Source organism: Spodoptera frugiperda, chromosome 22 (assembly GCF_023101765.2).
Source record: "Spodoptera frugiperda isolate SF20-4 chromosome 22, AGI-APGP_CSIRO_Sfru_2.0, whole genome shotgun sequence".
Lineage (NCBI taxonomy): Eukaryota > Metazoa > Arthropoda > Insecta > Lepidoptera > Noctuidae > Spodoptera > Spodoptera frugiperda.
Genome location: NC_064233.1, coordinates 327,744 through 350,209, shown reverse-complemented (window position 1 = coordinate 350,209; position 22,466 = coordinate 327,744). Strand labels below are relative to the sequence as shown.

The following is a 22,466-nucleotide window of genomic DNA, read 5'->3' as shown; positions in this document are numbered from 1 at the left end:
CCTGTCACCAGCTCAGAAACAACGCCTGCTGTCACCAGCTCAGAAACAACTCCTGTCACCAGCTCAGAAACAACACCTGCTGTCACCAGCTCAGAAACAACACCTGCTGTCACCATCTCAGAGACAACACCAGCTACCAGCTCAGAAACTACACCAGCTACCAGCTCAGAAACTACACCTGTCACCAGCTCAGAAACAACGCCTGTCACCAGCTCAGAGACAACGCCTGCTGCCACCAGCTCAGAGACAACACCAGCTGTCACCAGCTCAGAGACAACACCAGCTACCAGCGCAGAAACAACGCCTGCAGTCACCAGCTCAGAAACAACGCCTGCTGTCACCAGCTCAGAAACAACGCCTGCTGTCACCAGCTCAGAAACAACACCAGCTACCAGCTCAGAGACAACACCAGCTACCAGCTCAGAAACAACACCAGCTACCAGCTCAGAAACAACACCAGCTACCAGCTCAGAGACAACGCCTGTCACCAGCTCAGAAACAACGCCTGTCACCAGCTCAGAGACAACACCAGCTGTCACCAGCTCAGAAACAACGCCAGCTACCAGCTCAGAGACAACGCCCACTGTCACCAGCTCAGAAACTACACCTGTCACCAGCTCAGAAACAACGCCTGCTGTCACCAGCTCAGAGACAACGCCTGTCACCAGCTCAGAGACAACGCCTGCTGTCACCAGCTCAGAAACAACACCAGCTACCAGCTCAGAAACAACACCAGCTACCAGCTCAGAAACAACGCCTGTCACCAGCTCAGAAACAACGCCTGCTGTCACCAGCTCAGAAACAACTCCTGTCACCAGCTCAGAAACAACACCTGCTGTCACCAGCTCAGAAACAACACCTGCTGTCACCAGCTCAGAGACAACACCAGCTACCAGCTCAGAAACTACACCAGCTACCAGCTCAGAAACAACGCCTGTCACCAGCTCAGAAACAACGCCTGCTGTCACCAGCTCAGAGACAACGCCTGCTGTCACCAGCTCAGAGACAACACCAGCTACCAGCTCAGAAACAACGCCCGCTGTCACTAGCTCAGAGACAACACCAGCTACCAGCTCAGAAACAACACCAGCTACCAGCTCAGAGACAACGCCTGCTGTAACTAGCTCAGAAACAACGCCAGCTGTCACCAGCTCAGAGACAACACCTGCCACCAGCTCAGAAACAACGCCTGCTGTCACTAGCTCAGAAACAACGCCTGCTGTCACTAGCTCAGAAACAACGCCTGCTGTCACCAGCTCAGAGACAACAACACCTGCCACCAGCTCAGAGACAACACCTGTCACCAGCTCAGAGACAACACCTGCCACCAGCTCAGAAACAACACCAGCTATCAGCTCAGAGACAACACCAGCTACCAGCTCAGAAACAACACCAGCTACCAGCTCAGAAACAACGCCTGCTGTCACCAGCTCAGAAACAACGCCTGCTGTCACCAGCTCAGAAACAACGCCTGCTGTCACCAGCTCAGAAACAACACCAGCTACCAGCTCAGAGACAACACCAGCTACCAGCTCAGAAACAACACCAGCTACCAGCTCAGAAACTACACCAGCTACCAGCTCAGAAACAACACCAGCTACCAGCTCAGAAACAACACCTGTCACCAGCTCAGAGACAACACCTGTCACCAGCTCAGAAACAACACCTGCTGTCACCAGCTCAGAGACAACACCAGCTACCAGCTCAGAGACAACACCAGCTACCAGCTCAGAAACAACACCAGCTACCAGCTCAGAAACAACACCAGCTACCAGCTCAGAAACAACACCAGCTACCAGCTCAGAAACAACACCAGCTACCAGCTCAGAAACTACACCTGTCACCAGCTCAGAGATAACACCTGCCACCAGCTCAGAGACAACGCCAGCTGTCACCAGCTCAGAAACAACACCTGCCACCAGCTCAGAGACAATACCTGCCACCAGCTCAGAAACAACACCTGCCACCAGCTCAGAAACAACGCCTGCTGTCACCAGCTCAGAGACAACGCCTGCCACCAGCTCAGAGACAACACCAGCTGTCACCAGCTCAGAAACAACGCCTGCTGCCACCAGCTCAGAGACAACGCCTGCTGTCACCAGCTCAGAGACAACGCCTGCTGTCACCAGCTCAGAAACAACACCTGTCACCAGCTCAGAAACAACACCTGCTGTCACCAGCTCAGAGACAACACCTGCTACCAGCTCAGAAACAACACCTGTCACCAGCTCAGAAACAACACCTGCTGTCACCAGCTCAGAAACAACACCTGCTGTCACCAGCTCAGAGACAACACCTGCTACCAGCTCAGAAACAACACCTGTCACCAGCTCAGAAACAACACCTGCTGTCACCAGCTCAGAAACAACACCTGCTGTCACCAGCTCAGAAACAACACCTGCTGTCACCAGCTCAGAAACAACAGCTGTCACCAGCTCAGAAACAACGCCTGCTGTCACCAGCTCAGAGACAACACCTGCCACCAGCTCAGAGACAACACCTGTCACCAGCTCAGAAACAACACCTGCCACCAGCTCAGAAACAACGCCTGCTGTCACTAGCTCAGAAACAACGCCTGCTGTCACTAGCTCAGAAACAACGCCTGCTGTCACCAGCTCAGAAACAACGCCTGCTGTCACCAGCTCAGAAACAACACCAGCTGCCACCAGCTCAGAGACAACACCTGTCACCAGCTCAGAAACAACGCCTGCTGTCACTAGCTCAGAAACAACGCCTGCTGTCACTAGCTCAGAAACAACGCCTGCTGTCACTAGCTCAGAAACAACGCCTGCTGTCACCAGCTCAGAAACAACGCCAGCTGTCACCAGCTCAGAGACAACACCAGCTGTCACCAGCTCAGAAACAACGCCAGCTGTCATTAGCTCAGAGACAACACCAGCTGTCACCAGCTCAGAAACAACGCCAGCTACCAGCTCAGAGACAACGCCCACTGTCACCAGCTCAGAAACTACACCTGTCACCAGCTCAGAAACAACACCAGCTACCAGCCCAGAGACAACACCTGTCACCAGCTCAGAGACAACACCTGTCACTAGCTCAGAAACAACACCAGCTACCAGTTCAAAAACAACGCCTGCCACCAGCTCAGAGACAACACCTGTCACCAGCTCAGAGACAACACCTGCTGTCACCAGCTCAGAGTCAACACCTGCTATCACAACCTCAATATCTACCACAAGTTCAGACACCACTGATAACTCAACTTCAGATTGGAGAAGAAATGAGGATGAGACAACCTCAACAGCAACACCCACCACACAAGCTATTAATATTACAACGCCTGTCACCACCTCAGAGACAACGCCTGCTGTAACCACCACAGAATCTACTGTTGTCACCAATTCAGAGACACCTTGCACCAACTCAGAATCAACAACAACTACTACGGCTCATTCTACACCAACACCACTTTGTACAAATAGGGACTTATGGTTGAGGCCACAGCCTTTAGATTGTGACAGATATGTACTTTGTTTGTTCGGTAATTTGACAGACCAGCGATGTCCTTTAGATTTCCAATTCAATCCAGTTCTTTTGGTAAGTGATTTTATACCTTTTGTTAACGTTTTAATGTACGTTTGTGTGGTTTTAAGAGTGCTTTTCGACCAGAGATGTGCTATGTAGGTATGCTACGATGATGATGACAATTTTCACTATACTAAGCTATGTAGCTGTATGTGGCTGTGCAAGGAAGATGCTCAAGTATACGATATATCAATAGTCGGGAAGCCTTCCATAGTATACATCCATAGCACGGGTCTTTCCATATAATAAAACATAGCTTAGCTGACTCCGTGTCCACCTGTGCTAATGAATATGATTGGTGGAAGCCAAACGCAACCACAGCAACGTAGCATAGCACATCTTTGATGAAAAAACACCCAAAATTGGATGTTCAAGAAGATAATATGTTTTTAAAACCGTAGCTACATCAAGATTTCCTGTGTAGATTCTTATATTCAAAATTTTACTATATTTCTACATATATATATGTAATTCACAATAATCTATAGCACTTACCTCTTTCAGCTCTGCCAACCGCCACTAGAAGCTAAATGTAACGGCGAAACAACTATCACACCCACGACCACAGAAGAAGTTTCACCTGACAACAGATTTGGACCAACAATCACAGAGACAATACCTATCACCACATCAGAGACAATACCTATCACCACATCAGAATCAACACCAGCTTCTCTACATAAATGTGGTTATAGAGACATGTGGTTTAAACCAGACCCGGATGATTGTGAATCCTTCTACTTATGTATGTTTGGTGAAATATTACATGGAAATTGCCCTGAAGGGACTGAGGCTAGTTCGACTAGCGTTGTAAGTATATAGGAGTTACAGTTTTCTTTTACATTGATCATTAAACTACTGCATCCAGCATAAAATTTGCGACGTGGCCCAAAGGAATTAGCAAGCTGAAATGGCAGTGGGCTGGTCAGATTTGTTAAAGAACTAATTAGGGAAACGTAGTTTAGGTCAAGTCCGGAGCTGCGAACTACCTAATAGGTTTATCGGGATTCCAGCTTGAAAAGTACGAGTAGGAACGGGGTGTTTTTAGTCAGTAAGAGTCTGACAGTCGCCTCGCTTTACGAAGACTGAAAATACCCAATGATTTTCTGTGTTCATTCATTAGTTTGCTAAGGTTCATCTGATGGTAAGCAATCTGCCGCCCATGGACACGTAACACCAGAGGACTTATATTACGTTTAAGGGTAGTTCAAGATACCCGCCACACTCACTCTCGCTTCCCCCAAGGTGGGATAAGACAATACATGATTTTCCTCCTAAAAAAATCCAAAGAGATTAGCCAGTTGAAATGGTAGTGGGCAGGTCAGATTTGTTAAAGTACCAATGACTGATTTGGTAGATGTGTTCTGAAGTGAAGAGCGCGTCTAAGCAGTAGTGTAGGGCGCCTTCAAGCTAAATGAAGTGACGATATGCCTGACGATATGTGCTATGAATGCATGGTATGGATGCGTGCTATGGATGTGTACTATTGACGGCTTCCATACTATCGATATATCGCATACTCGAGCTGCAGCTACATAGCTTAGTATCAGCGGTAACAGTAACATATGAAGAACAGATAAGACTTATAACATCATCTTATTTTCACAGGCATGCCTACCAAAAGAATTGGCAGGTTGTAGCAATTCAAATCAGACCATAGAAACTACCACGCCAAGTGGCATACAGCCAGTACCTCACTGTGGAAGATATGACATATGGATCAAAGCTGATGGGAATGACTGTGGCAAGTTCTACGTGTGTACTTTTGGCTATTTAACCCAGGAAACTTGTGTAGCGGGATATAAATTCAGCGCTTTGGATAAAGTAAGTACTTAACCTATGGAGTTTCTTGCTCGTTCTTCTCCATAGGAATCTACACTTTGGAACGAGCAAATAGAGCAACTAGAGGACTGACCGACAGACAGACGTTATTAATATTATTATATTTTCTTTGACGTTCAAAAGTGCCTTCCTGGTCTATTTGAAATAAATGATTTTGCCTTTGACTTTGACTTAAGCTACCTTTACGCAACTTCCTATGTGAGCGATATAGACGTGAACGCGATGCGGTGTGAAAACAATAAATTGTCAAAATCTATTGATGTGGTCTACGTGACCAACTGCACGTAGGATGCGGTGTGGGTAAGGCGTAATAGGCATGTTTCCTACTAGTCAAATTCAATCCTTTTTTCGAAACGTCAAAAACGATATTTTCTATGAACTTTGTATGAAACACTCTGTTATGACGTCATAAGTTTTTCACGTCAAATAGCAGACTTATTTCTAGTAATTTAGCTAGAAAAAATCGAAAATTAAGTAGTTCATCAAATTTCTGAATGAGAGTGGTGATTATTTTTGAATATTTTATTGTATTGAAAAGTTGTAATAATATATTTTTGACCCAGTCATCATCCGTTCGCGCGACACGGCACTGTCATGTTTTTGTTTATAATCTCGGAAACACAAAACGAAACGATTCACGTGCACGTAGGACACCGCATCGCTTCGCGTTCGCTTCTAGCTCGCTCGCACAGGACATCGAATCAAACAAGAGTTTTTTAACGCGCGTTAATAAAGCGTTCAAATAAAACAAATGTATAATATTATGTTCATGCCAGCGTTTTTAAAATGCGACGCGCCTTCATTGAACATTATTGCATTTTTAACGCTATGCGTTAGGCGTTAAAGACTATATTGCATTGCTTATTTGGCGCCGACTTTTAGGACGACATTAGAAAGCTATCGAGCAAATGGGGTATTTTAAATAATTGTTGTTTGGTAACTATCGTGATATATCTATAATATTATCTATAATTTAAAATAAGTCGGGTTTTCCTTCCTGACGCTATAACTCCAGAACGCACGAACCGATTTCCAGGGTTTAGCATTCGTTGGAAAGGTCTCGGGCTCTGTGAGGTATAGCAAAGAAAATTTAAGAAAAAAGCAGAAAAACAGGGAAAATTGGTGGCGAAACGGAGTTCGCCGGATTTGCTAGTTATTCTAGGAAAAAATAATAAAATTACTTACATTATTCTGGGTATAATCCATCGAATTGAGTTTTTAATGTATTGCACCATATCGATATTATAATGTAGGTATACTTTACAGATAATTTCATAATTTACTTCAAATCAAAATAACTTTAATCTAAAATAACAATAGACGTAACGGTAATCAAACTAATAATGAAAAAATAAATCAACAAGAAAAAATCGCGCGCGTTCCGAATTTGAAAGATTAATTGTTTTTTTTTTCTTAGCGGCCAGCTTTATATTCTGCCAGAGTTTAAAATACGTACAAATTATTGTTATTTTTTTTTGTTTAATACTTTTTGGTTTTTACTTATTGTACTTCTTATTCTCATACAGTTATTAAATGAAAAAAAAAAACTTTAAATGCAATCACAGTTTAATTTTTAGGGCGGCTTGCGCATCGTCGCTAAATACAGTTTAAAAGTGACGTAAACGCATTTAGTCTGCTAATTATATTTAGCGTCTTGCACAACAAAAATTTAGGCACTAATCACGTTTAACGAACTGTCAAAGTTAAATACCCAAAGATGGCTATTTAGCTTCGCTAAATACGTTTAGTACCAATCGCGCGTCATCATATTTATGTAGGTTATAGACATTTTACTATTATTTTATAAAAGATTGTAAAGAGGTCGGTAGGAAGTTTGTAATATGGATTTGTGGGAATTGTATTCTGACGACGATGAGAAGATTATAAATAATATATTGATAGACCGAGGGAATTGTTTGAGAGAGCAGACTTATTTGGAATGTATTCGGACCACAAATTCTTCAGGTTTCGTCTAACGAAAGAAACCACTATATTTTTGTTACAACAAATAGCTCCACATTTAAAAACCAGCAACAAGTAAGGAAATGTACTTTTATTAATGGATATGGACTGCCTCGTTGGCCGAGTGGTTGCAAGTGCGACTCCCGGGTCGAGCAAAGTATTACTGGGCTTTTTCGGTTTTTCGAAAGTTTCTCAGTAGTAGCACGGAGTCTGGACATGTGGCCGGTATAAGGCAATAGGCTCACCACACATTATATGGGACTTACAACATAAATTGTGAAAATTGGGTGTAAACATAATGTGTGGCTTAAAGGCGTGACGATATGTATGTATTAATGGATATTCAATAAATAGTAATAAATAAAAACTAGCAACAAGTAAGGAAATGTACTTTTATTAATGGATATTCAATAAATAATAGTTATTTTGACCTAGTCATTTTGCTTTTCACTCTGTTTTATTTGGTCAGTCTTTTTGCACTCAATAATATGGGTGTATGGTTCCATCGCTGCAAGCAGTATTATCAGTTCTTCTTTTGTAAAATTAGGCCCTAGAAGAAACACTTTTTTTGCCATGGTAATTATGACTCAACTAAAATAATTATTAATCAATAAAAAATACCACGAGAACAATTCACAAATCACAATAGCACAATGTGTGACAGCTCGGTTGACTTGATGTGTCAGTTGAAAGTTCGTCGGTCCATATTACGCATTTTTGTTTTAAGAAATGCAACAATTTTGCTCTAAGTCAAATCTACAACGCACGAAAGTGTAAAAAGGAGCGTAAGAAACTGCATTACCGACTCTCTAACTATGATTAGTTAAATTACCATCCATACGGACATGAGCAAGAGATTTTTAATTGTATTTAGGTTAAACATATTTAGCAAGATAAACACATTTAACTAAATTCTGTTTAGACCAAATGTTGCGCAAGCCGCCCTTAGTATTAAAAAAGAATATTACTATATTCTCTTTTAAATTAATTTTATTGATTGGTTGACTGTTTGAAAACGCGAAAGCTGAACAAAGGTTCTTGTATTCGATTTCCAGGTCGGGTAAAGTGTAAATACGTTATCAATACTAAAACTATTTTTTTTTAAATAAAAGGTGTATAAAATTATTAGTCACGGTTAAAATGGGAGGTGATGATGTTGTTGTAAGGTTGTATTTGAAAATTACAATAGTGAAGAAATTTCGTACCCCGGACCAGTTAATTCAATTTGAGAACATAAAGAAGTTAAATAAACATTGACTCTACTCTGTATAAAGTGGTTCACTAATACTGATAGCAATTGTTTTCATTGACGAAGCGACAGAGACCGTGAAACAATATTCATAAGAAATTCATACGCAGATTATTTTTGTATGAAAAAAAAATCATAATCAATCATTTACACAACACTACCTCCCATTAAAGCTGTGGCAGATACTTTTAAAGCTTCTTATATAAAATTAAATAAACAATAACTACAATTGTCCACAGAAATGCTTACCAGAATCCCAAGTGACCTGCTTCAAAGAAAATGACGATACACCAAAAAAATGGAAAGACACCGTCTGCGAAGACTACTCGAATCTTCCACTGGTCTTCTTAGAAGACCCGAAAGACTGCAGAAGATATTACATTTGTTCTTTCGGGAAATCAACACTGCTGCATTGTCCTGAAAATTTCTCTTTCAGTGCTGAAAAACAGGTGAGTGAATTATTGTTTATTGACTATTTTTTACGACTGAGACTAAAACCTTTTCAATGCAAAAAGGGGTCTTTGGTCAGCAGTGGCAGTGATGTGTTTGAAGATAGTATACAATAATAAATATAAATGATAGACTATGAGTAATTTTACTTTCATACAAAAATATCTACGTATGAGTTTGTTATGAAAGAATCTTTCAATTTAGCTTCTATTCACCTATTCACTCGGGCTTTTAAGAAACCCAGGTTATACCCATCACTATATCCACTACCTAGCAGTTCGCACAAGGAAGCTTGAAGCGAAGCGCTTCGTGCGATTGGGTGGGATATCTACCATGAAGCGGTGGTACTTCGCCGATTTTCTTTTGGTTCGACGATGGAAAAGACTAGGGGGAATCAAGTTGTGCAATTCTCCCGCACACTCTCCGAAACGTATTCGGTATGTATCCGAAATGTAAATTAATTACCTCAACACCTTTTTCCAGATATGCTTACCATCAGACCAAGTGCTATGCAAGTCGCTGTGTCCATCGGGCGCCACCCAGTTCGTGGCCGACCCTCAGACTGAGAGCCGGTACATCATCTGCTATAGGGGCACGCCACTGCCCCAGCAGTGCCCACACAGACATGTCTTCGATCCTAAACTCCTGGTATGTAATTTTATTATATCTTCCGTGAGACATACTTACTAGAATAATTATTATGGTATCGGCTTACTGTAGCAGCGCGACAATCACCGCGTCGTGTGTCGCGGAACGCTGCTCATGGATAAAAGCCTCTAGCATGGCTTGAAACTAGTCGAGTTCTTCGTCAAACAGTTACGTGAGTAAGTCGATAACATAATAATTAATCTTGGTGTGTAATAAAAATCTAACTTTTTTAAATAACGAGATCCGCTTTCTGGAGTTAAAAACAGAACCTAATTTTTTCAAGTCGAGTAGTATACCTAAAACCTTCTCCTAAGTCTGAAAAATGCTATGCGGAAAACTGCATCAAAATCGGTTGGGCCGAATGCGAGATAATCGCGCACAAACATACATACATACAAGTATAACTGTAAACCTCCTTTTTTGATTTTTTTATTCCACGGTAATGCGGGCGAAACCGCTGGCTGAAGCTGGTTAATAATACTTTGCTGAACCTGAAACATCGATAATCGTATTCCCAATATTTTTTAAATGGTATAAGCCGGTAAACGAGCAGACGGATTACCTGATGGCAAGCAATCGCCGCCCATGGACACTCGAAACACCAGAAGCGTTACAAGTGTGATACCGGCCTTTTGGAGGTTAACAATTTAAGGGTTGTTGGGAATCGGGCACTTTTGATTGGGAAGATTGGGAAGGGAGGTGGGTCTCTGGTTACAACGAAAAACAATGCAAGCGATGCTTCACGTCGGTTTTCTGTGAGGTCGTGGTATCACTCCGGTCGAGCCGACCCAATCGTGCCGAAGCATAGTTCTCTCACACACAGAATCCAAGAACCTGACACATTTTGCCCAGCAGGTGCCGAATAAATGATTTTTCTTTCTTCTTTCTTTCTTTCTTTCTTTCAGTTTTAGCTGGAACCAACAAAAATAAATCTACCAATATTAATAATTTATAATATTCTTGTTTCAGACATGCAGATTAAGAAAAGAATTAAAAGGCGCAGACTCGGAGTTATTAAAATATTTGTTTAGCTTCATTAGAAGCTAGCCTCCCGTCTCCGGTCCATCATCAAGCAATCAGCCACGTACTGTCCACTGCCCCCCCACAGTCTTCCCCCAATGACTACACATCGCGAGGTTAGAAGCAACCTGCATACAGCAGCTATCTGGGACATTTATAGAACCCTTAGTATGAGTTTGCTTTACGTTTTTTTAAGCTAATAGTTTTAATTTGATTTCAAGATATTCATTAGTATTAATTTGATTTTAAAAATTTCATATTTTTCAAAGTCAAAGTTATTAATTTTCAATTAATCCTAAATTAGGGACTTTTGAAACGTCAAATTGAATTGTCTGTCAGTCTGTCTGTCAGTGAAGCTAGGCGCTCGTTCCAAAGTGTAGCTTCGAATGGAGAAGAACGAGGAAGATACTCCATCGTTTTTATTAAAAAAAAAATTATTTAGAATATTTTCTTCTTCTTGAACTACAACGACGATACAGCTTCAAAACTAACGGGACGATAAAACCAATTTGCAAAGAATATAAAATAGCGGTTGTTTTAAACATAGTGCCCACATAATGTACACTTACAATTTGATTTTTTCGTTTTCATCTATATGTTTATTTTGATAATTATATAATTAGTTTTTTTTTGTTATTTGTATTCGTTTAATTCCGTCCATTTTTGTTTTCAATGAAATTATCGAAACTAGTTAAAACCTTATTATGCAGTTAATGTTACAATAAAACAAAAATCTACATATTTTTTTTGTTAAATTTATGGACTTACGTCTGAAATAAAGTTATTATTATTATAATATTAAATAAATAATCGAAATAAGAACGGCGCTTTGATTGGCCGGCTCGAATAAACCAACCAATCAGAGCGTCGCACGCGCTCTCATTTCATACTAAGGGTAGGTATAGGGCGTCTTTTCACCTAATTTACCCAGAGTGCTATTTTTCGATGTTCCTGCTGAATATTCTGATGTTTTCTTTCATAAAAGTCTTGTCATAACAATAATGAACACTAAAAAAATATATATGGATGATGACGGGGTATGAAAATTAAAAATGAAAAAATATTAGACACGTATTTTTTTATTTTAATACGTAATTTCTACGTATAAAATGTACATAGAAGTAACGTCACGCGATATTTCAAATCGATATATCTTCAAAAGTATTTGTTTCCGGAAGAAAATAAAAAATACGTGTCTAATGTTTTAAAATAATCTACAAGACGGACATTAAAATAAAAATTAGTCATCTACTCTATTATCAAATTTGGTCGAGCAGTTTGGGAGCTATGCGTGTATAAACATATCAGTGATATATTGTTTTATTTATAATAAATAAATAATTATAGCGGTACTTATTATTTTTATATTGTATTAAATAAATAAATAAAAATATATATTTTGATACACGACAGGTGATTTTATTTCTTATTCAGTCCATATTATTTTTCTGTAGTATAAGCCGGTAAACGAGCAGACGGATCACCTGATGGTAAGCAATCGCCGCCGCCCATGGAAATCCGAAACACCAGAGGCGTTACAAGTGCGTTGCCGGCTTTTTAGGGGTTAGGAATTGAAGTGTTATTGGGGAATCGGGGATTAGAAAGATTGGGAGGAGGATAATTAGGCCTCCGGTAACCTCACTCACATAACGCAAGCGTTGTTTCACGTCGGTTTTCTGTGAGGCCGTGGTATCACTCCGGTCGGCCCATTCGTGCCGAAGCATGGCTCTCCCACACTTATTGAACTTGAGACCTCGTGATTCATGTAAATAACGACTTGACGAACGATACAGAATAATCAGATAAGATAGTGAATTATCTAATAAAAACTATTAATTATTAAGATTAGTAAATTACTAAGCGCCTAATGTTATTAGGTGATGTGATTTAGTGTTGAGGTTTTGTGTTCCACATAACAATGTCATAACGTTTCCCAGATCATATTATTATGATAAATTCCATCCAAAGATTGTCTGGAAGAAATCGCCGTGTGTGATAAGACCGCCCATTGTACTTTAATTACCTACTATTAACTACAATGTACATGTGTTTTATGTATGTGTGCAATAAAGTATAAATAAATAAACGTAACACCTTTTTTAAGAGAGGAAAATCATCAATTTTATCGATTTTTCGAAAATTTCTCAGTAGTAGCACAGAGTCCGGAATTATGCCTAGTATATGGTAATAGGCTCACCCCCTATTAGATGGGACTTATAACACAAATGGTGAGAAGTGGGTGTACATTGTATAGCGGCATTAGTCGTAATGTACACCTCTGCCTACCCCTTCGGATATAAAAGGCATTGCATGATTTCATAGCATAAAGCACAATCATTCGTGATTCAGACCTGATCGAATGCTCATCGTCAGCGTTATCGTGTGTTGTAATGAAAATAGTCAAGCGTGTGTTGTAAATGAAGAAGAATAGAATATAATAGAATAGATATAGTAGATACAATATCTAGCGCCTCTAAAGCAACAGTAAATTTTTATTCATTTATTTATTTACTTTACTTGATATTTACATTTTTAAATATTCAATTAAAAAAAAACATTTAAAAATATAAAAAGCAGTAGCCCACCAGTAACGGGATAAATCCAAGCTACCGGCGGTCAGGGCTCAAGAGAGAGGAATTTCCGGACAATACGCGCCGTGTCCAGAAGTACCAACAGTAAATTATTATTAGAGGGCCAATAAAGATAAGTAAATAAATAAAATAAGGGTTCCGTTTTTTGCCATTTTTCTACGGAACCCTAAAAAGTCCACTACGTTTACGAACCTCGTCTATATAAGATAGACATAAGGAGGCTGGGCATCTGGCTGCCGTGTAACGGGTAGCGGGTTCTATTCCCGGTGTTATTCTATTGTGTAATCCACAAATTGTTGCTTTCTATCTGGGTATCAAGAGTATGTAAAATACAATTTTTGGAGTACACAAAGAATTATGACTGCACGGTTGGCGCGGTGGCTGGGTGACCGGCTGCCGCACAACGTGTAGCGTGTTCGATTCCCGCACGGAACAACTCTTTGTGTGATCTACAAATTGTTGTTTCGGGTCTGGGTGTCTTGTGTATGTGAACTTGTATTTTTGTAAAACGCATCCACGACCCAGGATAAAATCTTACTGCGAGGCAAAGTTAAAAAAAAATGCTCAGTGCGGGAACCCGCTACACGCTGCATGGCAACCGGTTACCCAGCCACCGCGCCAACCATGTAGTATTATAGTATGTATGCTTAGATATATATTTGAAACAATAGCATACACGTACCATACATAAAGAATGCAACTAATATAATTGTAAATCGATTCGTCACAAACTAATTGGTTATAGGTAATTATAATAAAAATTATTTCTATTTTATTTGTTTAGGAAAATTATTGAGCGACGCCCGACTTTGTGATGTTTGGAAGTAAATTCAGTGAGTATTTTATTAACAATAGTTTTAGCGTAAGCTGTATACTATATGCGGAGCTACGGACTACCTAGCGGGTTTACCGGGGCTCCGGCTCGAAAAGCAGGAGTAGGAACGGGGTGGTTTTTAGTCAGTAAGAGTCTGACACTCCCTCTCGCCTCGCCCAGGGCGGGAGAAGTCATTGGATGATTTTCCCCCCTCAAAAAAAGGCTGTAAACTACTATGTAGCTAAGTGCATACAGACACGGATTAAACATAGAGACAGACACTTTTAGGAGGCAATTTATTATTAAAAAAGGTATTAACGTATGATATTTTTGTATGGTATAAGCCGGTAAACGAGCAGACGCATCACCTGATGGTAAACAATTATCGCCCATGGACACACAAGGGAGGCCTTTGTTCAGCAGTGAACGTCTCTCGGCTGATGATGAAGATGATGATGGACACCCAAAACACCAGAGGCGTTACATGTGCGTTGACGGCTTTTTTGGGGGTTAGGAATTTAAGAGGAAGTCGGGCATCCAGTAACCTCCCTCACACAATGAAACACCATGCAAGCGTTGTTTCACGTCGGTTTTCTGTGACGCTGTGGTATCACTCAAAATATGTTTATATTGATAAGTTAATGCACATTTTGTTGTTTTTTTTTCGTTACAGCTTTATTCATATTACTTTTGCAATGGGCACCGTCTCTGCTGATACCTCTACCTCAGGAAGAAGATAAGACCACACTCGATGATTTAGCGGTAATTATTCGTATTTTTGTTCCACCTTTGCTTGTCATTCATCAGTTATATTTATCCATGAAGCAATTATACAAAGAGCTAGTTTCAACTGGATTTCCCTTTATGTGTGACACTTTACGGGTAGTGTGGTACGTTACATACCACGCCCTCTCTATTTTCCATATAGCGATCCCATACTAGAAACCGTGCAACACTCTATGGATCATATTCGATATTATTTAACGTGCTGAGAAACGTAAACTTCCCAACACTAGTATTTACTTATGCACAGGTGCTATATGTAGAATAAAATTAAAAATTATTCCACAAATGGCACCCACGAAAAATACCTATGGGTGCCCAATGTGGAATATCATCGGTGCCATTAGCTTGGGTGTCATTTAAACACATATCACATAGATTACTTGATTATGAAAATATACATTTTCAGGAATATACCACTGACACAGTAAATAAACACGATACAATACAAGTAATTTCTATTAAAGAGGGCACAGATCTAATTAAAATTACGATTAAAGAAATGGTAATCACACTACTATTATAAATGTGAAAGTTTGTTTGGATGTTTGTCCGTCAATCACGCTGAAAGTACTGAACGGATTTTGGTGAAATTTGGTATACAGATAAAGTATGAGTTGACTTGGGAGATAGGATACTTTTTATACCACGTGAAAGCGGGCGAAGTTGCTGGTAGAAGCTAGTCAACACATACATACATAGCCAACACGTAGCGGATTCAATTGCCGCACGGGGCAACTCTTTGTGTGATCTACAAATTTTGGATCTGGGTGCCATATGTGATTTGTGTTTGCTTCATGGTAAATACTTACAAAACTTTTATTTTACACTATTATTAACTTATAACGGGATATTTACCATGTTTATTCACTTTTGTGAGTTTCCGATATTTCGGCACTGTTTCAAGCGCCATGATCACGGATTAACTGGAGTAAATGCGGTTGGGTTTTTACGAACAGACAAAACACCCACGGATGATGAAACCGCATTTACTTCTTCATTTATATCCCGTCATAAGTTCTAATAATAGTGTTAGTGACCATGTCAGTTTAAAAACCTTTATTTTACAGACACTAGACCCAAACGGTGACGAGAATCATGAAAATGTATCAACAAATGTTAAGAAATCTACAGTTTCTATTGAAAACGAGACAGACCCAACTATAGGTATACACGATGATCTTAATACTGAAGTAAATGCTATTAAAGAAGAAAATAACACAAAATCGGATCAAAACATAGCAAACGGTACTGCATTTAATGATAGTATACATGATATAGAACAAGTTTGGAATGATTTTAACAATTATCAATCTAGAAATTATACACATGAAAAGAAAAATAATAATGTATCTTTAGGTGATAATCCTGTGAAAACACCAGAAACAGTTGTTCTTATAATAAATTCTGGAATTATAAACGATTTATTAATAAATTCTAAAGATAATAATGAAATTATTAAAATAAATGATAATAGAATTTCTTCTAGTAACGCAACTGAGATTAAAATAACAAATATTCAATCATATAATGATACAATTAATGATTTAGTTAAATCAAGTATTGAAGACGTAGTAAGAAATTTGCTAGAAGATGACTCAAGTAATTTTAATTATAAACACGTATTTCTTTTACTTAATTCAGGCAATATAACTAATGTACGAATTAATACTAATAATTTAAATAATTCAACAGCTAATATTAATTTAAAAGATACATTGAAAAAGCATTTAAACGGTATAGATATAGCAGAACCTATAATAGTAGATAATTTGAAAACAAATTCAGAATGAACTTCGAAAATAACGGAAGAATAAAAAAAGAAATAATAATATGAATAAAAAAATATAGTTCTTATATACAGTATGGAGATCACTCATATGACTTAAATGAAACCACAAGTATTACTCGTCCACAGAAGCATAATGCTATTTCAACGATAACTGAAAATTTCAAACAAAATAAATAGTTGAATTTAATCAAGTATTTAGTATGAACAGCTCCATGTTCCTTGACCACAGAAGAGCTGTAATGTTGTAGGTTGTCTAGGAATGTTACGGACATGCGGCGCAGCTGTTATAATGCCGTATTTGTAAAGAGTGTTCAAATTAAGAGAAAAAGAGAAAAATGCACTTTTTGGCTTACCTACTGGGCCTATTTCACTCATTTTTCGTATATCGTCAGTCAAGATGATAACAAATATGTGGTTTAAATTAAGTCATAAGAGGTTTCCCCATACGGTATAAACAACAAAAAATGATGATTTAAATGTTACAGATCATGATGCCATTAAAAATGATTCACCAGTGGTTAAAGATGAAGACTTAAACCAACCAAAAGCTGACATACTTTCCTTTAGATCGCTAGTACCAATGATAAAACTAAAAGATAATATTCCAATACCAATCATATTCAGGAGACAGGATCTAGATTTGGCACAAGATATTTTAAAAGGAGGTTTTATTTCTCAAACGGACAACTTACCGATCGATGGTCTAGTAGGCAATGCATTTAACTTCATCAGAAGATTAAAAAGAGAGAGCGAACAGACAGAAAAAGAGATAGAAGACTGTAATTCAGTAGGTGCTAGTGAAGATTGTGAACCAAAAACTTTAAAAAAGATTAAAATTGATCTGAGTTCTGGAGCTGCTAAAAAGGCTATTGAAGATCTATTAAATATCAATAAATTAAACTCAACTAATGACGGAGCCTCTCAATCAATGATATCCTGCCCTACAACAGTTCTTTTGAAAATAGTTTCCAAAGAAATTTTGGATCAACTAGCCGACAACGACTCGGGTATACCAAAGAACGTTCGTGGGATTTTGAACTCTATTGCTAAAGGCAATGAGGATACATTTGAAGAATTATTGACATCGATACCTATAAAAGTGAAGACAGATCTACAAGGTGGAGATACGACGAATATATTGAATGAATTGTCTAATTATGTCGATACTTCACTCTGTTCTTTAGGTTAGCTATCTGTTAGTGAATAAAATATATTTCTGAAACATGTCTTTTACACCTATATGGACAATTTATTGGAAAAAAAAAACACAAATATTAACCCCTCTTCCCAATCCTCAATCCCAACAGCACTTAAATTTTAAATCGCCAACCGGCATTGAGCAGGCATGGTGATTAATGCTCAAACTTTCTTCGTGTGAAAAAAGGCCTTTGGTCAGCAGTGACCACTTATAGGCTGATGATATTGAGTTGGGACAGAATAGAACTCAGTATTTAACCTAAAGCAAGTTTAGTAACATGCTATAGAGAAAAGCTATGTCCTATGTCTGACAGTGGACAAATCGATGACAATAATTTAACCATCTCTATTTTGGTAGCTACTCTTTTTATGGTATAAGCCGGTAAACGAGCAGAAGGATCACCTGATGGTAAGCAACCTCTGCCATCTATGGACACTTGAAACACCAGAGGCGTTATAAGTGCGGTGCCAGCTTTAGGGGTAGGAATTTAAGGGTTGTTGCGGATTGGAAAGATTGGAATTGGTAATTGGGCCTCCGGTAACCTCACTCACACAACGCAAGCGTTGTTTCACGTCGGTTTTCTGTGAGGCCGTTGTATCACTCCAGTCGAGTCGGCCCATTTGTGCCGAAGCATGGCTCTCCCACACATATGACAAATATGGGTAGAAAAATAAAATGAAATTTTAAAACATGAAACTTTTTATTTACAACTTTATCGCACCTTTCAGAGTTTAAAGTTTAATAATAAAATAATCACAATAATAATACCTAGAATAATAAATAATAATACTTATCCTACATCAATACGAAGGGCGCGAACTATTATTTTCAAATACAGTGTATAATTATTATAACAATAGTAATAAATAATTATATTAATAAAACATAATTCGTGTAAAAATATATTTGAAAATAAAATCAGATTCCTTTATTTTTTATGTTGTTTAATTTAAAATTGATTGTATTTTTGAAATGAATCGAGCAGTCTTGGGTCTTATGGCCACATTTGGAAACTAATTTTAATGACACAACAAATATGTATAATCTATTAATGACACAAAAAAACCTGATACACAAAAAGACTATAGAAAAAATAAAATTAAAACAGAATTTTGAAATAAAAAGTAAAAAAAATGAAATTGATACGTGGTCAGCCCTACTAAAAGATAAATAAAATTCAGCATTTATTTATTTTTTTCTATTTTATACCATCTCTAATTAAAGCTAAATTATTATCACAAGAGATACTCCCTCCATCTCTTTCTTTTAGCAGACTTCTCACTTCATTATCGCAAAACAATCAATTTTGAAAACAACATTATTTTATAAGCTGTAGATCTCAAAGTTTCATAACTAAGCATAATAATAATAATATTTATATACAAACGCATTTACTGAGTAATTAATTACTTGTAGTCATTTTTGTATACATTTAATCAAGTGGTACTTTTAGTGCCACTTGATAAATCAACTCTGTATGAGTTGAGAATCATTTAGAAATTGGTAATATGTTAATATTGTCCAAAATTACTCAGTAAATGAAATAGTGCCAAAGTCATTTTGTTCAGTAAATTTAGTGTCGACCGATTAATTTTCGATTAATTTTGTCGTTTTTGTGTGACGCCAGTTTGTATAGCGGGTTATTTGATGATTACTTGCGCTTGCTAGTGCAACCGTCTTCAGCAATGGGAACACAGGCCTGTAAAGAAAGAAATTAAATAAATAAATATAATTATAAAAATCACTACATAGTATAAAACAAAGTCGCTATTTTTGTCTGTATGCTTAAATCTTTAAAATTACGCAACGGATTTTGATGCGGTTTTTTGTAATAGGTAGAGTGATTCAAGAGGAAGGTTTATATGTATAATACAGGCATAATATATCACCAATGCACCCATGCGAAGCTGGGGCGAATCGCTAGTATAATTATAAATAATAATATGACTGCCTCGTTGGTCGAGTGGTCGCAAGTACGACTGCCGGATAAGAGGCCCCGATTCCCGGGTTGGGCAAAGTATTAGTATTTTTTCGATTTTTCAAAAATTTCTCAGTAGTAGCACGGAGTCTGGAATTGTGCCCAGTATATGTGCAAAATGCACCGTAATGCTGCACCACTGCCTATTCCTTCGGGACTTATAACACAAGGACGTTGCAAAAAAATGTATAATACATAATGCATAATAATAATAAATATTGCCTTAACATGCACCAGTGCCTATATCCCTTCGGGGATTTTAGGACATTGCAAATAAATGTATAATCATGAACATACCTCTTGCGAAGCGTCGTACTCTTCACCAGTGGGGCAGTGCATCTGAAGACCGTATCCTTCAATGCATCGGAAGAACCTGTTGCAGCTATTAGGGTCTGCGAAGAACCGGTCCTCGTTGTCTGGGCACATGAAGGCTACTGCAGCCTTCCACGTGGTTTCAGCAACTGTTGAAGGTACTTGCGTGGTGGTATCAGGCTTCGCTTCTGTCACCTGACCAAACGGACACCTTCCTTCCACGATAGGTGCGCATACCTGTAAATAAATAATATAAATTTGTTTAATTTACTGATATTTACAACTTAAAAATACCTAAAAAGGAATAAAAAGTAACTTAAAACTAAAATATGGAAAAAATCTCTCCTTTAGGCGTCGAAGTACTCGTCCGCATCGCTGTCACTGGAGAACGTTCCCAGAAGACTGGCCGCATTGCCACGTTGAATGGCAATGCTTATCTTCTGACCGAAGAAATAGCCAGCCTTCTGGTCACGTGTAGAATCGAATAGCTTATGTGCATCTCTTTAAATACAGAATGTGCATCAGGACCCTTAAAATTGAGTAGCATTTCAGTATTCGGGCGTAAGTACTGCGGACTACCTAGCGGGTTTACCGGGGCTCCGATTCGAAAAGCAGGAGTAGGAACGGGGTGGTTTTTAGTCAGTAAGAGTCTGATACTCCCTCTCGCCTCACCTAAGGCGAGAGAAGTAATTGAATGATTTCTCCCCTCAAAAAAAAAGCATTATTTTATAATATACATACCGTGGATTCACGATCAAATTCGAGTCCTGCGCTGCAATTGACGAGAAGAGCATTGCCGCCAGAGCAGAAGTAGAAAGCGTCGCATCTGTCTGGGTGGGGCACGTTGCCGAATACGCCTGGAGGACAGATGGGATCCTCCTCGCTGGTGTCATCCGCTACCGTGGTGGGTTCAGTAATGGCTTCGGTCGTAGTGCTGCCTTCAGAATTGTCATCTGACTCTGTAGGAGCTAAAGTCGTCGTCACAGGAGCATCAGTAGGTGTTACATCCGATACAGTAGTCTCAGGCGCGGTAGTAGATGTTACAGTTGTTTCAGGCGCGGCAGTAGTTGTTACAGTAGTCTCAGGCGCAACAGTAGTTGTTACAGTTGTCTCAGGTGCGGCAGTAGTTGTTACAGTTGTTTCAGGTGTGGCAGTAGTTGATACAGTAGTGTCAGGCGCTGCAGTAGATGTTACTTCCTTTACAGTAGTCTCAGGCGCGGCAGTAGTTGATACAGTAGTCTCAGGCGCTGCAGTAGGTGTTACATCTGGTTCCGTGGTTCCTTTACCCAGTGTACATCCTCCTTCGGCGATTGGCGCGCATGTCTAAAATTACATATATTTTTTTAGTTTCAAAAATTTTACGTACATTTAAGTCACTAACCCAAATCAAATATGGCATGAATTATATTTTAGAATCTTTCAAATCTCGAGAGTTGAGCGTTAAGGGTATAAGCAGTTATGATAGAAGGGGCACGTTGGGAAGAAGAATGATAATATTGTCAAATACACACCTTGCTTTCAGGGTCAAATTCGAGTCCCGCGCTGCAATTAAACTGCATCCCAGTGCCGCCGGAGCAGAAGTAGAAAGCGTCGCATCTGTCTGGGTGGGGCACGTTGCCGAATACGCCTGGAGGACAGATGGGATCCTCCTCGCTGGTGTCATCCGCTACCGTGGTGGGTTCAGTAATGGCTTCGGTCGTAGTGCTGACTTCAGAACTGTCATCTGACACTGTTGTTGGAGCTAAAGTCGTCGTCACAGGTTCAGCAGTAGGTGTTACATCCGATACAGTAGTCTCAGGCGCTGCAGTAGATGTTACAGTAACCTCAGGCGCGGCAGTAGTTTTTACAGTTGTGTCAGGCGCGGCAGTAGATGTTACAGTAACCTCAGGCGCGGCAGTAGTTGATACAGTAGTGTCAGGCGCGGCAGTAGTTGATACAGTAGTGTCAGGCGCTGCAGTAGATGTTACAGTAACCTCAGGCGCGGCAGTAGTTGATACAGTAGTGTCAGGCGCGGCAGTAGATGTTACAGTAACCTCAGGCGCGGCAGTAGTTGATACAGTAGTGTCAGGCGCGGCAGTAGATGTTACATCTGGTACCGTGGTTTCACCTCCAGGAGTTGTTCCTTGACCCAGTGTACATCCACCTTCGGCGATTGGCACGCACACCTAAAATACTCATTATCTTTAGCTTCAAAATTTAAATTGACTTATAAATTGAGATGGCCTTAAGGGCAAAAGCAGCCATGATATGGAATCCATGACAGAAGGGATACATTGCGAAG

General features: G+C 39.3%; 3 protein-coding genes and 1 long non-coding RNA gene across 5 annotated transcripts in view; 2 read left to right on the top strand and 2 right to left on the bottom strand.

The window, feature by feature from the left end:
• Nucleotides 1–668: 668 nt before the first annotated feature.
• On the bottom strand, nucleotides 669–3,305 carry LOC126912135 (uncharacterized). Of its 2 annotated transcripts, none has more exons than XR_007706779.1 (3): nucleotides 3,170–3,305; nucleotides 2,321–2,398; nucleotides 669–784 (listed from the first exon to the last, which is right to left on the bottom strand). It is a non-coding gene; the product is annotated as an uncharacterized LOC126912135 (long non-coding RNA). The 2 variants fall into 2 exon arrangements; XR_007706780.1 differs by having other exon boundaries at nucleotides 669–781; nucleotides 2,345–2,398.
• LOC118279583 (protein obstructor-E-like) lies at nucleotides 3,304–10,848 on the top strand. Its single transcript, XM_050702775.1, has 6 exons — nucleotides 3,304–3,558; nucleotides 4,051–4,356; nucleotides 5,155–5,370; nucleotides 8,839–9,048; nucleotides 9,533–9,697; nucleotides 10,667–10,848. The coding sequence occupies exons 2-6, from the start codon at nucleotides 4,246–4,248 to the stop codon at nucleotides 10,742–10,744; spliced, it is 780 nt and encodes a 259-aa protein (XP_050558732.1). The 5' UTR covers nucleotides 3,304–3,558; nucleotides 4,051–4,245; the 3' UTR covers nucleotides 10,745–10,848.
• Nucleotides 10,849–14,865: 4,017 nt separating this feature from the next.
• LOC118279584 (uncharacterized) lies at nucleotides 14,866–17,919 on the top strand. Its single transcript, XM_035599222.2, has 3 exons — nucleotides 14,866–14,884; nucleotides 15,976–16,072; nucleotides 17,183–17,919. Exon 3 carries the CDS (start codon nucleotides 17,278–17,280, stop codon nucleotides 17,884–17,886), a length of 609 nt encoding a protein of 202 aa, XP_035455115.2. The 5' UTR covers nucleotides 14,866–14,884; nucleotides 15,976–16,072; nucleotides 17,183–17,277; the 3' UTR covers nucleotides 17,887–17,919.
• Nucleotides 17,920–18,576: 657 nt separating this feature from the next.
• The window catches only part of LOC118280089 (mucin-2-like), a 31,159-nt gene continuing 27,269 nt past the window's right edge, over nucleotides 18,577–22,466 (bottom strand). Inside the window, exons 30-34 of the mRNA XM_050702663.1 lie at nucleotides 22,009–22,350; nucleotides 21,697–21,978; nucleotides 20,927–21,508; nucleotides 20,171–20,422; nucleotides 18,577–19,594 (exon numbers count right to left, since the gene is read on the bottom strand). Coding sequence (XP_050558620.1) covers nucleotides 19,547–19,594; nucleotides 20,171–20,422; nucleotides 20,927–21,508; nucleotides 21,697–21,978; nucleotides 22,009–22,350 — 1,506 coding nt within the window. The 3' untranslated portion in view covers nucleotides 18,577–19,546. The remainder of the gene's footprint in view (nucleotides 19,595–20,170; nucleotides 20,423–20,926; nucleotides 21,509–21,696; nucleotides 21,979–22,008; nucleotides 22,351–22,466) is intronic.